General features: G+C 40.5%; 1 protein-coding gene across 1 annotated transcript in view; it reads right to left on the bottom strand.

Annotated features, from left to right (window-relative positions):
* The window catches only part of SLC25A36 (solute carrier family 25 member 36), a 38,873-nt gene extending 24,882 nt beyond the window's left edge, over nt 1–13,991 (bottom strand). Inside the window, exon 1 of the mRNA XM_043873902.1 lies at nt 13,699–13,991. Coding sequence (XP_043729837.1) covers nt 13,699–13,739 — 41 coding nt within the window. The 5' untranslated portion in view covers nt 13,740–13,991. The remainder of the gene's footprint in view (nt 1–13,698) is intronic.
* Nucleotides 13,992–19,183: the final 5,192 nt, after the last annotated feature.

Raw genomic sequence — 19,183 nt, 5'->3', positions numbered from 1 at the left:
CTAATGGATTAAAATTTAAAGGTAAAAACACAACTGAAATACCAAAAAGGATTTGTGCAGTGTATGGGAACATGCTGTGACTGATCAAATATATCAAAAGTGGTTTGCAAAGCTTTCGTGCTAGAGATTTCTTGATGCTCCATGGCTGGGTAGCCCAGTTGAAGCTGACAGTAATCAAATCAAGACATTAACTGAGAATAATCAATGTTATACCACATAGGAGATAGCCGACATACTCAAAATATTTAAATCAAGCCTCAAAAAATTATTTGCACCAGCTGCTTGGTGATGTTAGGGTTCTACATAAGTGAAAAAACTTCCTGATCATATTTCCCCACTCAATTCTCCACTGAAAATGTAACAAAAGTTTCATTTTTAAAGTGGGTGAAGAAAACTGGAACTGAAGAGATCATGGGGCAAGGGAAATGAACCATCAGCAACCACACCAAAGGCCAGGCTTCATCCAAAGAAGGTGAGGTTGTGTACATGGTAGGATTGGAAGGGAGCCCTCTGTTAGGAGCTCCTCCCAGAAAATGATTAATTTCAACAAGTATTGCTCCCAATCCCAGATGGCTCAGTGGTGACAAATCTGCCTGCTAATAGAGGAAACATAAGAGATGTGTTTTTGATCCCTGGGTCGGGAAGATCCCCTGGAGTAAGAAATGGCAACCCACTCCAGTAATTCTTGCCTGGAAAACTCCATGGACAGAGGAACCTGCCAGGCTACAGTCCATGGGGGTCACAAAGAGTCTGATATAACTGAGCAATCCCACTCCTGGGCCTATAGATGGAGAAAACTCTGACTCAAAAAGATACACGCACCCAGTGTTGATAGTAGCACTATTTACAACAACTAGGACATGGAAGCAATGTAAACAGACATCAACAGATGAATGGATAAAGAAGATGTGGTATATATATACACACAATGGAATGTTACTCAGCCATGAAAAAAAAAATGAAATAATGCCATTTACAGAAAGATGGATGGACCTAAATGAAGTAAGACAGGGAAAGACAAATACATGATATCACTTATATGTGGAGTCTAAAAAAAATTTTACAAATGAACTTATTCACAAAACAGAAGCAGATTCAGACACAGAAAACAAATTTATGGTTACCAAAGGGGAAAGGGTGAGTGAGGGATAAATTAGCAGATACAAACCAGATACACACACACACACACAAAACAAGGTTTTACTATATAGCACATGGAACTATATTCAATATCTCCTAATAAACTTGTAATAATGGAAAAGAATCTGACAAGGATATATACATATAACTGAATCACTTTGCTGTATACCAGAAACTAACACAACATTGTAAATCAATCGTAAGTTAAGTGTTAGTCACTTAGTTGTGCCCGACTCTTGGTAATCCCATGGACTGTAGCCCACCAGGTCATGCTATACAATAAAACAAAGAACAATAAAATGTGGTATGCCTACACATGCCCACTCAAAGACCCGTCCACAAATGTTTATAGCAGTTTTACTCTTAAAAGTCAAAAGTTCAGCCAAAAGCGAAAATGTCCATCACCTGATTACAGATAAACAAGTTATGGTCTATCTATACAATGGATTACCACTCTATAATAAAAAGCCACAACCTAAACCAACCTCAAAAGCAGTCAGCTAACTGCAGGGGGGTGGGGGTAAAAAAAAAAAAGACCACATACTTAACTGGCACAAAAGGCCTTCATTTTATGACATACTGGAAAAGGCAAAACTAGAACCAAAATAAGATCAGCAGTTATCAAAAGGCAGTGGCGGTGGGAAGAATCGACTGTGAGGGGCAAGGAGGAATTCTTGGGGTAATAGAAATGTCCTATGTTTTGATTACAGTATAGGCATACCTCATTATATCATGCTTCACAGGTATTGAGTTTTTTATAAATTGAAAGTTTGTGGCAACTCTATGTTGTTAGATGATGGTCAGCACTTTTTGGGGAGGCGGTTTCCCATTGGCTCAGTGGTAAAGAACCTGTCTGCCAATGCAGGAGACACAGGTTTGAACACTGAGTAGGGAAGACCCCCTGGAAAAGGAAATGGCGACCCACTCCAGTATTCTTGCCTGGAAAATCTCATGGACAGAGAAGCCTGGTGGGCTACAATCCATAGGGTCATGAAAGAGTCAGACACAACTAAGCAACTAAATTACTTTTTAAAATTAAATACCAATCAAGTCCATTTGTCTTTTTTTTTTTTAATTTTGTTTTTTTAATTGCCTGTGCCTTGCAGCTTGCGGGATCTTAGTTCCCTGATCAGGGATGGCACTCGAGACTCCTTCAGTGGAAGCATGGAGTTCTAACCACTGGACCACCAGGGAAACCCCAGCAATCAACCACATCTTGACCCTTGAGTAACTCGGGGTTAGGGATGCCAAAACTCTGCAGTCAAAAATCCATGTAAAATTATACCTGTGGGTCCACATTTGTGGATTCAACCAACCACAGGTTGTGTAGAACTGTAGTATACATTTACTGAAAAAAATCTCATCTGTAAGTGAACCTGTGCAGTTCAAACCTGTGTTGTTCATGGGTCATCTGTATTTTTACATAAAGGTGTATACACTGTTGTGGTTTTTAAAAAGACATAATGTTATTGCACACTTAATAGATTACAGTATAGTAAGCATAGTATAAGCAAACCTTTGTAAGTACTGGGAAACCAAACAATTAATTTCTCAAAAACTCCACTTATGGCTTTAAGTAGAAAATTAAAAAATTTAATCCCACAAAAAATATCAAAACCATAATTATATTTTCAAAAATAGCAGAGGCTATAAAAGTATAGTAGAGGCTATGGAAGATTTGAAACAAAAGTAAGTAATCCAAGAGACTTCTGTACTCAGTGAATAATAAACTGATTTTTTCAGCTACGAAATACAATGAAAGACCTAATTATATATAAGGCCCAAGGAGTACCCTAAACAGAAGCCAGTTTATCTATGTCAATGGCTGAGATTATGTAATAAGGGATGATCATCACAGTAAACTCAAGAGAGCCTATGTGGTAGACCATGCTGTATTCAGACTGTAACAGTGATTTATTTACAGTAAATCATACTTGTTTCTAATCTGCATTTGCCTAGCTTTTAAAAAGCTGTTTAATATATTTACTTTGGAGGCTTAGTTACATAAAATCCAACAGGCCAAGAGCATGTAATAAACATGCAGATTTTATATTCTGTAAAGAATATGTTTTCAAAAAAAGAAAAAGAATATGTTTTCGGTTTTTTCACAGTGAACATAAACTCCTTCTATAGAAACAAAAAGTAAAGTTAGCACATAGGAATGACTACCTATACTCAATCATTCCTGGTTCTGAGAGACACACACATTACACAAAGGAAACCACCAACCAACCTAACAGGTAAAAACAGCATCTATGCCTCACAAGGCTTGCTGGCCAGTGTCTCCACTCTGCCTTGGTGATGCGAGTAAAATGGTTTCTCACTGCTCTAACATGCTGGGGAATCATCTCAGAGGGAGGGAGATGGATGCTGAGTTGTCACATCAAAGGAAGCAGCACTATTCTAAGAGCATCCATTCTTGTTTAAGCCTTCCATGGTTAAAAAGATTTGAGGCTACATAATATACTTTATGTTCATAACTGATGTGGCTGGAAAACTAGTATTGAATTTATAGCATCAGTAGAACAGAAAATGTGATGTGATTTTATGTATGTCAACAAAGGAATGACCTGTTCTTCTACAGAGAATGGAAATTGGAAGTCAAACAGCCTTTTGTGCTCCAAAGAAAAGTGAAGTGAAGGTGTGGGTTGCTCAGTCATGTCCGACTCTTCCAAAATAGGGTTTCAAACATTTTGTAACCTTCATTTACGTTGTTAGGAGGCTTGGAGATATTAGTAGATTAATCTACCTTCCAATACAGTTTAATAAAGCACTGAATAAATGATGCAATGGATCAATGGATGAGTGATCAACTAATGTTCTGCTAGGAACTGATTTTTTTTTACCAATAAAGTTACATAAATAAAAAAAAAAGTTGTCAGTGTCAATTACTGATAATAGCAACTAAATTTTTTTTAACAGAACTATTACAAATGGGCCAGATCAAACTAGACATATACAGTATGATTCCTTAAAAAAAAAAAAAACACCTCAATAAATAAAATATATGAAGATCTAAACTGTACTAAGAGCTGGGCTAAGTGTAAGGGTTATACACACAAACACTTATACTGTCCTGAAGGAGTTTCACGTTATAAAATTCAATAGGTATGCAGTACAAGAGTAATACTCCAGTGTTTCTCATGCTGCTTTAAGTTATTTTAAAGTAATTATTTTGTACACTGAAATCATCATTAATCGATGTAGAGAACAAAACTATTGCTGTTGATAAACATTTAAAATCCCTATTTTGTGAAAACAGGAATAACTACATTAGATTTAGCTCCTCTCCACTGTCTAAAGGAAAACGCCACAGGGACAAAGAGAGGAGAAAGGTTTCAAGCAGTGAAGCAAATGGGAAGGATTAACTGTCTAGGCAAAGAGGAAGAAAGGCTTGCAGAAGGAAATACCAAAGAGGAGTAACAGTTTTGCCCTGCTGAGCCCCCTTAGAGGTCTAGAGACCAAGAGCACCAAGTACTCAAGATGGAGACAGGCAAAGAATTGAACACTGACAGGTAATGAAGCAAAGTGGGATACTCAGGTTGTAGTCTCTCCCTCCCCCACCTACAGTGGGTAAAACTGTATTCCAGGGCAGAAGCCTAATTCTCTGAAGAACATGAACTCAAACTCTGAGTTCAGGTTTAACAGGTACAATGGAGCCAAGAAACTCACGTCAAGTTACAATACTGCAATCCCTCAGAACACTGAGTATACATTGGAGGTAGTGGGGCAAGGACAGAAGCAGAGACTTCTAGAAAGAACAAAAGATCACATACGTTAAGAGGCCATAATAACATCAGATTTCTCAACAACTGCAGAAGATAAGTTATTCTAGAATTCTAAACCTAATGATTAAACAGATAAAATAAGTTCCCACTGGGAAGGAGACATGGGGTAAGGCAGCAGGGAAATGGTTTTCGTGATCTTTCAGCAGCTTTTTTAAAAGCCTCATGCATACATCTTTATTTTCAAATAACTTTTTAATCAAAATTTTAGCAGTAAATGTCCTTTAAAAACAGCAAGGGTTTTTACCTGGAGAATGTGGTTGACATTTCTGGGACTCAATGGACTCCATGAAAAATGGTGTGTTTGTGCAAATGTCTTTGACTCAGAACTCCACAATAAATTTTGAATTGTGACCTACCTCTCACCATTTCCACCCTGGTCTAAGCCACAATATTGTATTGAGGTTACTGGAGCAACCTAATTAGTGTCTCTCTGCTTCTACCCTTGCCCCACTCCCTCCCATGTATACTCGATAAAGTGACTGCATTGAAATCTTAAGTCAGATCAAGTCTTTTCAAAGACTGCCTATGTCATTCAGACTAAAAGCCAAAGTCCTCACAACGGTCTATAAAACCTCACACAATCTCATCTATTTCCCTTCTCCCTCTGCTCCGACCACACTGACCTCTGCTCTAATTTAACACACCAAGCATGCTCCTGTGGTTTTGGAGGACAAGCATCAGTTCAAAGGGAGATAAAGGGACAAAGAGGCTTTCTGATAACTGACTATCTTCACGTCTCACATGCTCTACATTTTAAACTTCCTTTCATATTTCCCCTGACCATCTCCACTGCAGGGCCTTAAAGCAGAGCCTCATTGCACTAACCTTCTAAGTGGTCCCGAGTCCCGGTGATTCAGTGATGTGGCCATTGAGTTAAGATTGCAAGGTGTCACCAATGTAATTTGCTACTAATAAAAGTACTAAGTTGGATGCTTTACTGTTAAAAGTTACAATTCAAAGTGTCTCAAACATTTGCTTTAAAAGGTTTGATTAGCAAACAATTCCAAAGAGAGAATAGCCAACTTTGACAGCACAAGAGCATATTCTGCAACATCAAAAATCTAGCAAGGGTGGTTTCTAATCAAGTAAAACTTAAATGTAATGTAAATTTGTTTGTTATACCTTTGTTATATCCAGGTTAAAAAGCTTCAACTACATTCTCTTAGTAGAACTATGAATACTTGGATCAATGCACATTTTAAAGTTTCAAAGGCATATGTCACACCTTTTAAAGATATGAAGCCAAGGCTGCTTGGTGAGAGCTTACCATGTAACTATGAATTGATTTTACAGAATATCTAAACACTGTTTAACATGGTCATCAACAAACATCTTTACAAGACGTTTAAAACTATTCTATTTTCATGATGTTTGAGAAATTATACAATAAGTAAATCAAGTCTCCCCAGGAATTCACTGGATTGTAGACACATTTTTAGCCTATGGTAATTTGGGAGTGTAAATGTCTCAGAACTTTCCAATGTTGCTTCTTCTTGTTTATAGTATATAATCAAGATAAAAAAATTTGACATGTCAGAGGTTCTAACTACTCAAGGGCCTACAGATCCCTTGAGAGTAAAGCAGAGACTAAAAGCTGCTTAGAATGGAATTTTTTTCCCCTTGAAGCTAGGCACAATGTAACCAAGAAACTGGTTAAAAAACAAAACACAAAAAAATCTGGGAAAACAGGTCTTTAAGAAAGAGAGAGGCCTCTGAGGGCCCTAAAGTACTCTCCTACACCCAAGTTACAGCAACACAGGAATCAGAAACTTGAGAGGTTGGGGGAAGATAGGGAAAGGGAAAAAGAAATTATTCACTAACATGAGTAACAAGCATATCAGTTTCAGCCACGATGCCAAGAGTCATAAATCCCTAGGGTCAGTGCATATGCAGAACGCCACCATCAGGACAGCCTCAAGGGCCTGAACCACTAGATTCAGTTTCTCTGGGTTTAGAAACTTTTACTAGACATATCTGTGGAAGAATCTAACTGGTGCCCCAGGTTTCTCCTTAGGAAAGGATGAAAAGTGAAAGTGTTAGTCCCTCAATCCTGTCCGACTCTTTCAAGGACTGTAGCCTACCAGGCTCCTCTGTCCATGGAATTCTCCAGGCAAGAATATTGGAGTGGGTTGCCATTCCCTTCTCTAGGGGATCTTTTCAACCCAGGGATTGAACCCAGGTCTCTTGTACTGCAGGCAGATTCTTTACTGTCTGAGCCACCAGGGAAGGCCCAAGGGAAGGATGGATCATGAAAAAGCAATGGGATTTAAGACTGTGGTTGTTACACATATATCTCTGATTCTGACCTTTTGAGCATGTATGGATCAGGACACTTGTTTTTACTAGGCAAGGTAATTCATAAATGGACAGTCTATTCTGCTTGGGTCCACAATATTGAGGTGTACACACACACATATATTTATATGTATGTACATATATATAATAGGTACTTTAGAAATATATTTGTTAACACCAAGCAAACCTATTTTGTCAAACAATAGCAGTGTTTAGCTTTGCAAAGTGAATAGGCTAAAATATTCTGTTATCTCTCTGCTGCAGGTAACACTCCCTATAATTTCCTAATTAGGACATTAGTCAAATTAAGAAATACCTCTAAGAAAAAGACTCATTAAAATGTCAGAATTTTGCAATCACAAAAATGTAGCCCGTCTTTGAAATTCGATAAAAACCATGTTTAGGAAGTCTTACTGAAAATTGTTTTCTCTGATAATATATTTGTAGAGGTACTTACTCTGAAGTTTTAATGTTTGAGCAAGATACAAATTCTTGAAGAATGAAAGACATATTCTATATACTTGAAAGAATAACTTATGAAAAGTCAGACAGATGTGAGATGTGGTTGAGAGTAATGGTACTTGGTGGGGGTGGGTATCTGTAGTGCTTCTCATGCAGAAAAAAATTAACAAGCTAGGCTTTTCCAAAATGCTAAAGCAAAATCAAAGCACTAATTATATTGAAAAAAAAGACGTTGACCAACAACTAAAATAAACATGGAAAAACAAAAATATCAGGATTAAAATTCACTACAGAAGCAGAATATACTAAGGGTATGAGATAGGTTTAGTAAAAATAACAACTCCCTCCCCCAATTATTGCTTTGTTTCTTTGCCCGCCCCCAGCAACAAATCTCAAAATTCCATTTACTGTCTAATTTCTCTCCCACTTCCATCAGATTTCCACTCCCAGCTAAGCCTTGAAAACCGCTAATCACAGTAACCAAAGGTCTCCACAACTGTTAAATTCAATGATTAAGAACTCTCAGATCTCATCTTAACAGACAATGACATAGGACAACTAATCAGCCACTCTCCTAATACTGTATGCATTTGTTTCTTCATTTGACTTTCAGAACACATTTTTGTGGTCTACTTTGTTGGTTCCTCTTGTTCTGATCTGTTTTGCTGAAATTTCTAGAGGTCCTCTCTTTTGCCCTATGTTTACTCCCTTAGTGACATCATGTAAGCTCATGTTACCATCTATATACCATTAATGACTAAATGTTTGTTTCTAGTCCAGACCTCCTTTCTGGGCTCGCCTAATACATGCATCCTGTTCAAACTTACGTCTTAAATGGAACTACATACTTATCTTCCTCCACCCCAGCCCTATTCCATCTGCAATCTCGCCCATTTTAATTAACAATAATTTCTTCCTCCTTCAGGTGCCCGAACTAAAAATCTTGCAGTCACTAATTTTTCTTCACATGTCACATACATTACAATCTTCTCTGAAGAACTGTTGCCTCTCATTTTGATTATTTCAATAGCTGAATCATTTCCTCACCTCTGGCCTTGCCCTATGTACAGTGTATTCTATGCACGGCGACCAGAGTTAGCCTTGAAAACTCCTGCAGTGACTCTTCCCATTTCAGGAAAAAAGCCAAATGGCCTAATAAGGCTCTATTACTCTGACTATACTTACCCAAGGGCCTTTTCACTGCCTGGTCTACCTAAATAGTTAACGCTCTCTCCTCCAGGTCTTTATTCAAAAGCACCTTCTCAGTTAGGACTCCACCAAGACTCTGCTACTTGAAACTACAGTGTCCCCCACCCCCACGATTCCCTTTTATCCTGCTCCATTGTTCCTCAACCATGGCACTGAAACCTTTTAACTAATGATATAATTTACTTAGCATAACAATTCAACCCCCCCCTTTTCAGATACTTGTGGGCATTTTCCAATGTTACATTAAAACTGGACATGTGGTAGGCTCTGGAAATTAGCTGCAATATGGAATCTGGACTATACAAATAAACTTTCACTTTGTTACATTAAAATCCATTGCTTTATGTTCTGACTCCTTTACCTATGTATTATTCTATAACATCATGCACTGGTCATTTGAAAAATACTGGTTCACTAGATTATGCAGGTCTTTCAAATGCTGATACATTTTATTATACAATATCTTAAAAATTACATTCCCTGTCTATTCAAGATTTCAAAAGTTCCAATTAGTGCTTCAAAACTCAGATTTTATCACATGGCAACAAATGCTACCAGTGGTTTTCCTCGAAGCAACAGGCCCACGTCTTTCATTTTTTTTGAGAAAGTATTTGCCAAATATTCAAGTCTGAATAGTCACAGTCGAGTGGTTCTCATGAAAAAAGAGGCTAGTTCAGTTTGAGGCTGCAACAATTGCAGAAGTACTTTATTCATGTTTCCCATTTTCTCACGCAGAATATAAAATGTTGTATACACAAGCGTCAAGATTTAAAACTAATTTTTACTGTTTCAAAAACATTCTTAAGTGAACCTGTGTTTTTAAAGGGCAAGTGCTAGTGACTACCGACAGAGTCTGGGGATGCTGCCTTGATGCATGCTAAGGCATCACTGCTTTTGCACCAGTGGTCCAAACGTCAACAGTGAAAAGGCAATAATGTGTTAATTTTTTTATGAGAAGAGCTTTAACATCTCAGACCACCAAAAGTTCTTGGGAACTCCCAGGGGTTCCTGACTCACAATGCTATACCACAATAATCTCCTTAGAGGAACATAACTTTCTTCGAGAATATTCTACATCAGGATAAGCAACTTACCTTAGTCTTACAATCTATCAGGCAGAATTAAAGAATGTATTTTTAAGGAGAAAAAGTTGCAAAAATCATGAAAATAAGGCTAAGCAAAAATGTAGACAAAGTAAACTGTATATAAACCACATTAATTATACGTTTAAGTATTCTACTTCTGCCCAGATCTTACAAGGAAACAGGTGAAGTCATTTAACATATTATGACAAAATTTCTGCAGAATCAAGATATCTGACACCCACTGGAGATTCTTACTGAATAAATGAAAAATAAACGGTTTAATAAATGACTGGGTTAATTCCAGGATATAAATATAAACAATCTTAGATAACCTGAGATTTCCCACTGTATGTTTTAAGCTCTCACTGTCACAGGAGCTACATAGGAAAAAAATTCATCCACCTAAGTTGGAGATTTATTCCTCCCATTTGAGGCAATCTGTCTCAAATAGAAAAAAACCCCAAACTGCTTCTTGGTGAACATATGCAATTGACACACAAGTAAACAATGTAGATCTATCAAAGAATGTAAAACATACTGCTTAAACCTTCATACACAAACACTGTTATTAAAAGTATAGCTAAAATAAAATTGTACATACATCCTTTTTGCAGGCTGTCATGAGTGGCCTCTGTTAATACAGCCTAACCGATGACCTTACTCTGAATATTAACCCTGACAAAAACTTAATGGGACCAAAGGGTGTGTTAAAGGAAGCATGAGTTACACATGTGAGGCTGTCACTCAGACCCAAGGTCCAGTGCTAGAATGTTCCAAAATTTCCTGATTTAATAATAGCACTACAAGGCTCCTAAAAATCTGAGATGCAAACACATATTTGAATACATACGCTTATAATCATCACGAAAACAATTCCAAGGTTCTATCTTAAAATTATTTTTGTCTAATGATTAAATGTGACTGTGAAAGGTTTTTGGTTCTTGCACAACAGCTAATAAAAAGAATTACTTTTCTCTACCTGGTTATTATTAAAGTAAAAAATAAGTTTCCCTAACTTTTAATTTACATAATTCTATCATGATAAAAAAAATGAAATCTAGTTTTCTATAAAGAAGGTCCAAGAAATGATTGCCTAAATACACAACTTGAGATATACTGTCTGTGTGCATGCTCAGTTGTGTCCAACTCTTTGCCACCCTAGGGACTGTAGACCACTAGGCTCCTCTGTTCATGGGATTCTCCAGGTGAGAATACTGGAGAAGGTTGCCATTTCCTTGTCCAGGGGATCTTCCTGACCCTGGGATGGAACATGTTTCCTGCAATAGCAGGCAGATTATTTACCAGGTGAACCACTCAGACATCTTCAACCAAGAACAAAGTTACCCACAAGTCAATTTGCATTTCCACAATGCTTAGGATACAGATTTTCAGAACATTCCACAGCACTGATTTCATTTAAGACAGAGCTGGAAGGTTCCTAAGAGATTATTTACCTCTCACTCAGCATGTATTAAAAGTTGTTTGATGTTGGGTAAATACATTTTTTTTTTTTGGGTAAATACATTTTTTATACCTTGGTATTTACCCATATTTTGAAGGAGCTAAGCCAGGTGACCTTTACCATCCTTCCTAGCTCTAATGTTTCTCTAAGAAAGATAAGCCAAATTTTACTGAAATAACTTATGCAACTACATATAAACATATAATGGAGACAGGATGCAAAGGAAGAATTTATGAGGCTGAGCATCTATCTTATGTCAGGTCCTATAAACAAGTACTTCATTTAAAACTCTAAATAACCTGCACACACTAAGTTCTCTTTTGGGGGCTAGTGAAAAGTCAAAGTTACTTAGTGGTGTCCGACTCTTTGTGATTCCCATGGACGATACAGACCATGGAATTCTCAAGGCCAAAATAGTGGAGCATGGAGGGGTAGAGGGGCTCCCAAACTGGGAAATTAGTGCAATCAAGCTAACATTGCAAATAAATATGCCCTATTTTTAACAAGGCTTCCCAGGCGACTCCCTGGTTAAGAATCTGCCTGACAAGGCAGGAGATGAGGGGTCAATCCCTGGGTGGGGAAGATCCCCTCGAGGAAGAAATGGTAACCCACTCCAGCATTCTCGCCTGGAAAATCCCATGGACAGAGGAGCCTGGTGGGCTGCAGTCCATAGGTTCACAAAGAGTCGGATGTGACTGAGCACATTTTAAACAAAACTCGACAGTATGTAGAGCAATAAAAATTTTAGGACCTAGAACAGGGCCTTAGAAACCGTCTCAACGTTCTCATTTTAGAGATGAAGCAACTGAGATCAAAGAGTTTGCCCATTTTTCACTCAGATTAAAATAGTGGCCAGAAGTAGATGTGTGTCTAACTTTCAAGAATTACCTTATGATCTAATTACAGAAGGGAACCCAATTATTTGCACAACAAGACATCTTTACAAGAATACCTACACGGCTTATCGGTTTAAAAATGATTTAATTTGTCAAGATTATTGCTAAACAGTTAATACAGAAAGCAAACCCTACCAAAACGGAGTCTCACAAACTACATGAAAAGTACTTTAATGTCAGAACAGTGCCTGGTCCACAAGTGGTGTACAGTGTTTGTTGAGTCAATGTGCCAACCTAAGGAAAGCATGGTCATCACTGGCAATAGAGTCCACACGTCTAACTCCAATGAAGCCACTGTGAACAGAACCGCGTAAGTATTAGTTTAATATTCTTAAAGTAGCTGATTTAGAAATAAACTGCATGCTTTGAGGGGATGCGACTTTATATGGTCACAAAGGCAGAAAAGAACCTCAGCATAATTCGTCTTATCCATTTTTGATAAGACTCTTTATGACCCTGCAAAAAAGTAGTAGCTTCTAAATTTAAAATTGCTATGCCTCTCCAAATTTGGAAAGAACAACCTAAAAAAGGAGACTAAACTGGCTGAACAAAAGATCTGTAGCACTCAGGCTGGCAAACAGGGAATTAAGACTTTCAGTCTTAACCTTGTACAAACAGTAACTATTGTCAAAGCTTCTGACCTCTCCCCTACCCCCACTTTTCTTCTTTAAGCGGACGAAAAGCAGCGGATGTGCAAGAGGGTTGATTTTCAGTTAAAGAATCTGACCCCGTACGCACTGTCGCTTTGAGACAGCACCTCGCAACCTGGAAAAGCTCAGGAAGGAAATCTTCTGAGCTAGAAACAGACAGCTACTGCGAGCAACCGAACCCCAAAGCCTTCCCGCTGGAGCCGGAAGCTCCAGGACGACTGACCGGGACCGACTAGCGCCCGGAAATCAGCCGCGCGAGGTTCGAGGAGGGGCGTGAGCTACGTGAGGCCCTGCCGCAGCCCGCGCGCCAGGGAGGGAAGGAGGAGGTGCGGCGCCCATTTTGTCCTCGGCCTCCGCACTTGCCGCCCCCGACCAGACCGGGCAACCTACGTGAGGCCTGCAGCTACTGTCCTCCCGCGGCCGCGCATCCCCGACGCGGCCTACGTGGGCCTACGTGGACCCCAGCGCCGCCGGCCACTCCCCAGGCCTTGCTCCGGCTCCGCGGGCCCAAAGCCTGACGTCCAGCCGGCTTCACCCTCCCACCCTGCCTGCCTGGGCCTCAGCCCTCTGGGCTTCTTCGGCTCCCAGCTCCAGTCCCCTCACCCCTGCGCTTCCGGGCCGCATCCCCCTCACCCTTCTAGCCCGCGTCTCAGGCCACGGCCCTCGGCCTCAGCCCTCAACCACCGTCCGCAAGCCCCCGCTGCAACGTACCCTCCAGCAAACAGATGTACCAGCGTGTCCCTCTGGCTCATTCTCTCTCCCGCATGTCCTCCGGGCGCTGAGGCGGGACGCGGATCCGACCGCCCGCGAAGGCCGCAGCTTCCGCCCCGGCCTGGAGCAGCACGGCGCCCCAGTGACGGCGAGGGGAGCTGACGGAGACGCGGCTGCAGAAGGAGCCGGCGCGGCCCTCCCCTTAGCGCTGCAGCCGGGCCGCCTCCCGCTCTGGCTCGGCGCTCATCACCCGCGCTAGAGGGCAGCGCGGCGGCGGCGAAATGGGGATGAATATTCCGACCACCCCCCCGCCCCCGACATAAACAGAAGCTACCATTGGCCCGCGCTGCGTGACGTCACGCAGCCGGCATGCCTCTTTCACGTGATCGCTAAGGCGTTTCTCAATGAAAGGGGCCGGGAGGCGGGGCCAGAGCGCGTGCAGGGAGGGTAGTAGGTCACGGTGTCCTCGCACCTCAAGCGTTTGTTCGGAGGGCTAAGCCCGGCGCGGTCTCGACCTGAGCAGCCTAACGGATTCGAACTCCTCGATCCCCCGGCTCCAGGTCTGGGTTCCTGGTATGCAAGCGGAGTGGGGGTGCGAGCCGGCCCAATCTCTGATTTGATTTAAGGACTGCTTGTTTCTTTTTTAAAGAGCTGTTTTACATTCACAACAAAATTGAAACGAAGGTACAGAAAATTTCCATTTGCCTCCTGCTTGATTCGCGTTTTAAAAATTGGATCTATGACCCAGCATTTCCGCTTCCTGTTATCTGTTGATATCTCAGTCGTGGCATCATGCTTGCAATCAGTCGAGTCCGACTCTTTACAACCTCAGGGACTGTAGCCTGCCAGGCTCCTCTGTCCTTGGAATCTTTTTAGTTAGGAATACTGAAGACGGTTGCCGGTTCATACTCCAATTGATACCTCAGAGTAGCACTCAAAACAATCTAAGAATGAAAGAACAAACAAAAACAAAAGGAAACAATCCAAGAAAAGGCTCGAACAAAGATACTACTACAGGATCACAAACAACAGTACTGTATTTACAAACAGGGCTTGTAATAGTGGAAAACTGATCAGTAGGAGAATGGAGAAATGAGTCACAGAATATTCCTATTGTGGAGTACTATGCAGTTGTAACAAAGGGTGCGGTAGATCCATGTGGAAAAAAAATCTCCAAGGTGTAGTAACTTGGAGGCAAATGGAATTAAAACACTAAGGTTTATTTTAGAAAGAAGAAAGAAAACCATTATTTACTAATTTTTCTAACTAGCAACTGTTTCTTATATGTATACGTAAGAAGGTCAAAGACTGAGGGAAAGAAAATGTTTTATCCCTTTAGAATATGATGATTAAATATTTAAAAATTTTCCTAATTAGTAGTTATTTCCGAGGGGCAGAATATAACATAACAGTGAAACTATTTGTTCCTCACAATAAATAAATGTTGATCTTTTCCACTTCTTGGCAGCTTCCATTTCACCTTCAAGGTCCTCACCACACTTTCCCACCCTGTGAGATTATCCAAGGCCTACCTTCCTTTTCTTCCAAGGTCACTTACTTTATGAAGTCCTCCTTGATTACCTCAGCTCTCTATGCTCTTTACTTGCTCCTAAATTTCCACAAAATGTATGTACAGAATGTGCGTCACTGTCCAGTGTTCATCCACTTCACAGTAAATGCTCATCTGTAAAATGGGCATACGAGTATGCCATCTCACAAGGCAGTGATGAGGACTAAACACCTTAAGATTCTGTAAAATGCTGTAACAATGCTGTGTAAGTGCTACCTATAATGACAAGTAGTATTATTTTACTGTGTTGTATTCGTAATAACAAAAATGATGGCAGCTGATATTTCTTGAATACTTACTAATATGCCAGGCTCTGATCTAAATCCTTTACAGCATTCTCTTATTAAACTCACAAGTACCCTGCGAGGTCAGTGATCTTACCCCCCACTTTTTCATGAGGAGACTGAGATATAGAATAATTGACTTGCCCAAGATTATCTCTTTCACCCAGAAGAGTTTGGATTTGAATCATCCAGCAGAGTCTCTCTGGTCTCAGTGCTTCAGTTGGTGAAGTAATACCTGCACATCAGAGAGGGAAATTTTGAAATAAAACAAAACAAAACCGCTAGAGAAATAGAAATAAAAATTGTCACCCTGGCCATACTTCCCCCAAACCCTGTATTAACTTTTGGTGGTGGTGGTGTAGGTGGGTGGCTCGGCTCATCACCCGCGTAGATCTTTTTTTTTTTTTTTATATGTATACACCAGTTTTATTGAGGTATCATAAACATGAGATAAAATTCACCCATTTAAAGTATGGTGAGTGGTTTTTAGTATATTCTGATGGTTGCACAACCATAGTTCAGTTCAGTTCAGTCACTCAGTTGTGTCTGACTCTTTGCGACCCCATGAACTGCAGCACTCCCTGTCCATCACCAACTCCCAGAGTCCACCCAAACCCATGTCCGTTGAGTCGGTGATGCCATCCAACCATCTCATCCTCTGTCGTCCCCTTCTCCTGCTGCCCTCAATCATTCCCAGCATCACTCCCAGTATCCATCACCACTACCTAATTCTAGAACATTTTTTCCTTATCCTGAAAGAACATTTCCTCACTCTCATGCTGCTGCATACTTGTTATCAATTATTCCCATTCTCCTCTCTTCCTATCCTCTGCCAACCACTAATCTACTTTCTACCTCTCTGAATTTGTCTAATCTGGACTTTCATATAAATAGAATTATACAGTATGTGTCCTTTTGTGTCTAGGTTTTCTCACTAAGCATGATGTTTTCAAGGTTTATTCACGCTTTAGCACTTATCAGTACTTCATTCCCTTTTATGACAGGATAGCCATCCATCGTATGACTGTACCACATTTTATCTATTCTCAATTGACAGCCATTTGGATTGTTTCCACTTTTTGGCTGTCATGGATAATCCTGCTATGAATATTTGTGTACAAGTTTTGGCATGAATGTATGTTTTCAGTTCTCCTGGGATTATACTTGGGAGTGGCATTGCTGGATCATATGATAGCTTGATGTTTAATGCTTTCAATAACTGCCAGACTGTTTTCCAAAGTGACTGCATCAATTAATGATGCATTTTCTTTAAGACAGTAACTGTGGCTCCATGTTGTTGGCATAGTAAATACTGTGGTGATTACATTTAATGAAGGTTCTGAAACTGGTAAGGAGGGAGCCTGGGTTCTTAGGTGCAGTAAATTATTCCCACAAGAGCAATAGCAGTTCATAATGTGACTGTTTCCTTTGGATCCTCCTTCAGATGCCATCATGGAAGGAAACTCTGTCCCCTGCACATTCTGACTAGTGGCCCCGGGGGGCCACCCACTGGGGTGTGGTTGCTGAGGCTGTCATTCCTGCAGGGATTCTGGGGTTGCATTGGCTGTCCTGTTTCTTGAGTTTATACTGCCCTGTGTCATCTTCCAGCTCTTTTATAACTTTCCTTCCTCATTCCTATTTTCTAATGTCTTCAAGTGGTTCACACAGGACCAGCACAAAGAAGAGGTTTCTTGAGCCCTTGCCCCTTAAACAAACAAGTTTCCGGGTACTTTTCCAGAATATTAAAGTAGGGTGGGTGGGGCAGAGACCTTGCGTTGGCGTCAGGTATACCTGTAACTCTTTCAGATCCCCATTCCTACCGAGGGGTTTTCTGGGAGCTGTAGTTTTAAACTGAATGTAGAAAGAGAAGCTGATGGGGAAAGCATGGCCACATCTGGTTGCTTGGCTCAAAACAAAGAAGCTCATTGTGAAGTGGAGGAGACTGCTACTCTGTTTTCTGCTTGGTACTGAGCTCAAATTTTTATTGCTAAAGGCTGAGAAGTTCTGAGTACCTGTTTGTTGGGAAGTGGAGCACAGATGGGCCAGTGATACCATTTTCCTCCCCCACTTTGCCTCAGTTGGTCTGGTAGATACAGAAAGTTCATACAGGTTCCAAACCTTAGATTGGTAACATTAGTTTTAAATATTTGGGTGGATTTTTTTAAAAAAGGTTTGTGTCTTCTTAGCTTTTAATGGGAGGTTTGGAGAGATTGTTTTATATTCTCTTAGCCAGATGCCATTAAAATTGTTTTCCTTATGTTGCTTCTAATAAAAAGTAATAAATTAAAACAATACAGAGGTGCATGAGTTAGAAATTAAAATCCTCACCTCAGCGACCTCCCTTCCTAAATCCTGCCCCTCAGAGGACATCATTGGTAAGTGTTGGTTAAGCACCCTTCTGGGTACTTAATGCCATGATAGTAATCGTCTCAAAGAGCTTCAGGTGTGTGCAGTGCTCACCATGTACCAGGCATTATTGGAAGCGCTTTTCATGTATTTAACTTCAGAACCTATTGAAGGACATATTACAGATGAACAGACTGATTTACAGAGGGGTTAGAGGATTTATCAAGGTGGCTCGGCTAACACATAGCCGAACTGGGATGGAAACTTAAAGACTCTGGCTTCAGACTATATATGTGCATGCATGCTTAGTCACTAAGTCGTGTCTGACTCTTTGTGACCCCACAGACTAACCCGCCAGGTGGTCTGTCCATGGGATTCTCCAGGCATGAATACTGGAGTGGGTAGCCATTCCCTTCTCCATGGGATCTTCCCGACCCATGGATCAAACCTGGGTCTCCCACATTGCAGGCAGATTCTTTACTGTCTGAGCCATCAAGACCATCAAGTCTGTACTCTCATCCTCTATTCCACACCATCTTAATTGTTCAGTGGTTGATTGAGAATACTAACAATAGTTTAAAAAGAAAAAGTGGAGGGGGATGATATTTGAAGGAGCTCAAGGAGATGTGATGTCAAGAGGATGAAATGTACACTTATACTGAAGCCCAGATGGAGTCATGAGGGGAGCTGCTCATGCAGGTTTCATGTCCCATTGAGCCACCTCTCCCATCAGCAACATCAGTTACTCTGTGTCACATTTCTATTCCGCCACGGTTAAAGGCTCTTCTTAGTTACACAGGTGATAAACAGAGCTAGCACTGAAAATAGATAAGGAGGTGGTAGAAATGGACTTCCCCCAGGAGGATTCAGTTAGCTTGTTGGAAACACTGTCCTTCAGGGAGTATTTTAGGAATGTGTCCCAGGATGCTTGGAGAAAAATCCTGCAAAACAGAAAATGACTTTTTCTATCCTGCAAGATAGGAGTTTTAGGAGGGTAGTGAGACCTTGCAGAGAAATTCAGAGATTTTCCTGAGATAAGGGTGTATAATACACTTCATATGGACAATACCTGGAACCTCAACAGTTTGTGGTATTACAGAAGTTGTGCCCTGCCTCACATTTAAGAAACACATCTAGGGAATTTCCATTGGATGGGAATTCCATTTGGAAATTTTTCATTTCCATTGGGAAATACCATTGGAATTTCCACTGGATGGATTACCATCCAGTGGTTAAGATTCCATTCTCTCCGTATACCCCAATGTTCATTGCAGCACTGTTTATA

Source organism: Cervus elaphus, chromosome 19 (genome assembly GCF_910594005.1).
Source record: "Cervus elaphus chromosome 19, mCerEla1.1, whole genome shotgun sequence".
In the NCBI taxonomy this organism is placed as follows: domain Eukaryota; kingdom Metazoa; phylum Chordata; class Mammalia; order Artiodactyla; family Cervidae; genus Cervus; species Cervus elaphus.
Note: the sequence above shows the minus strand (reverse complement) of the source record. Positions and strands in the feature narration are given on the sequence as shown.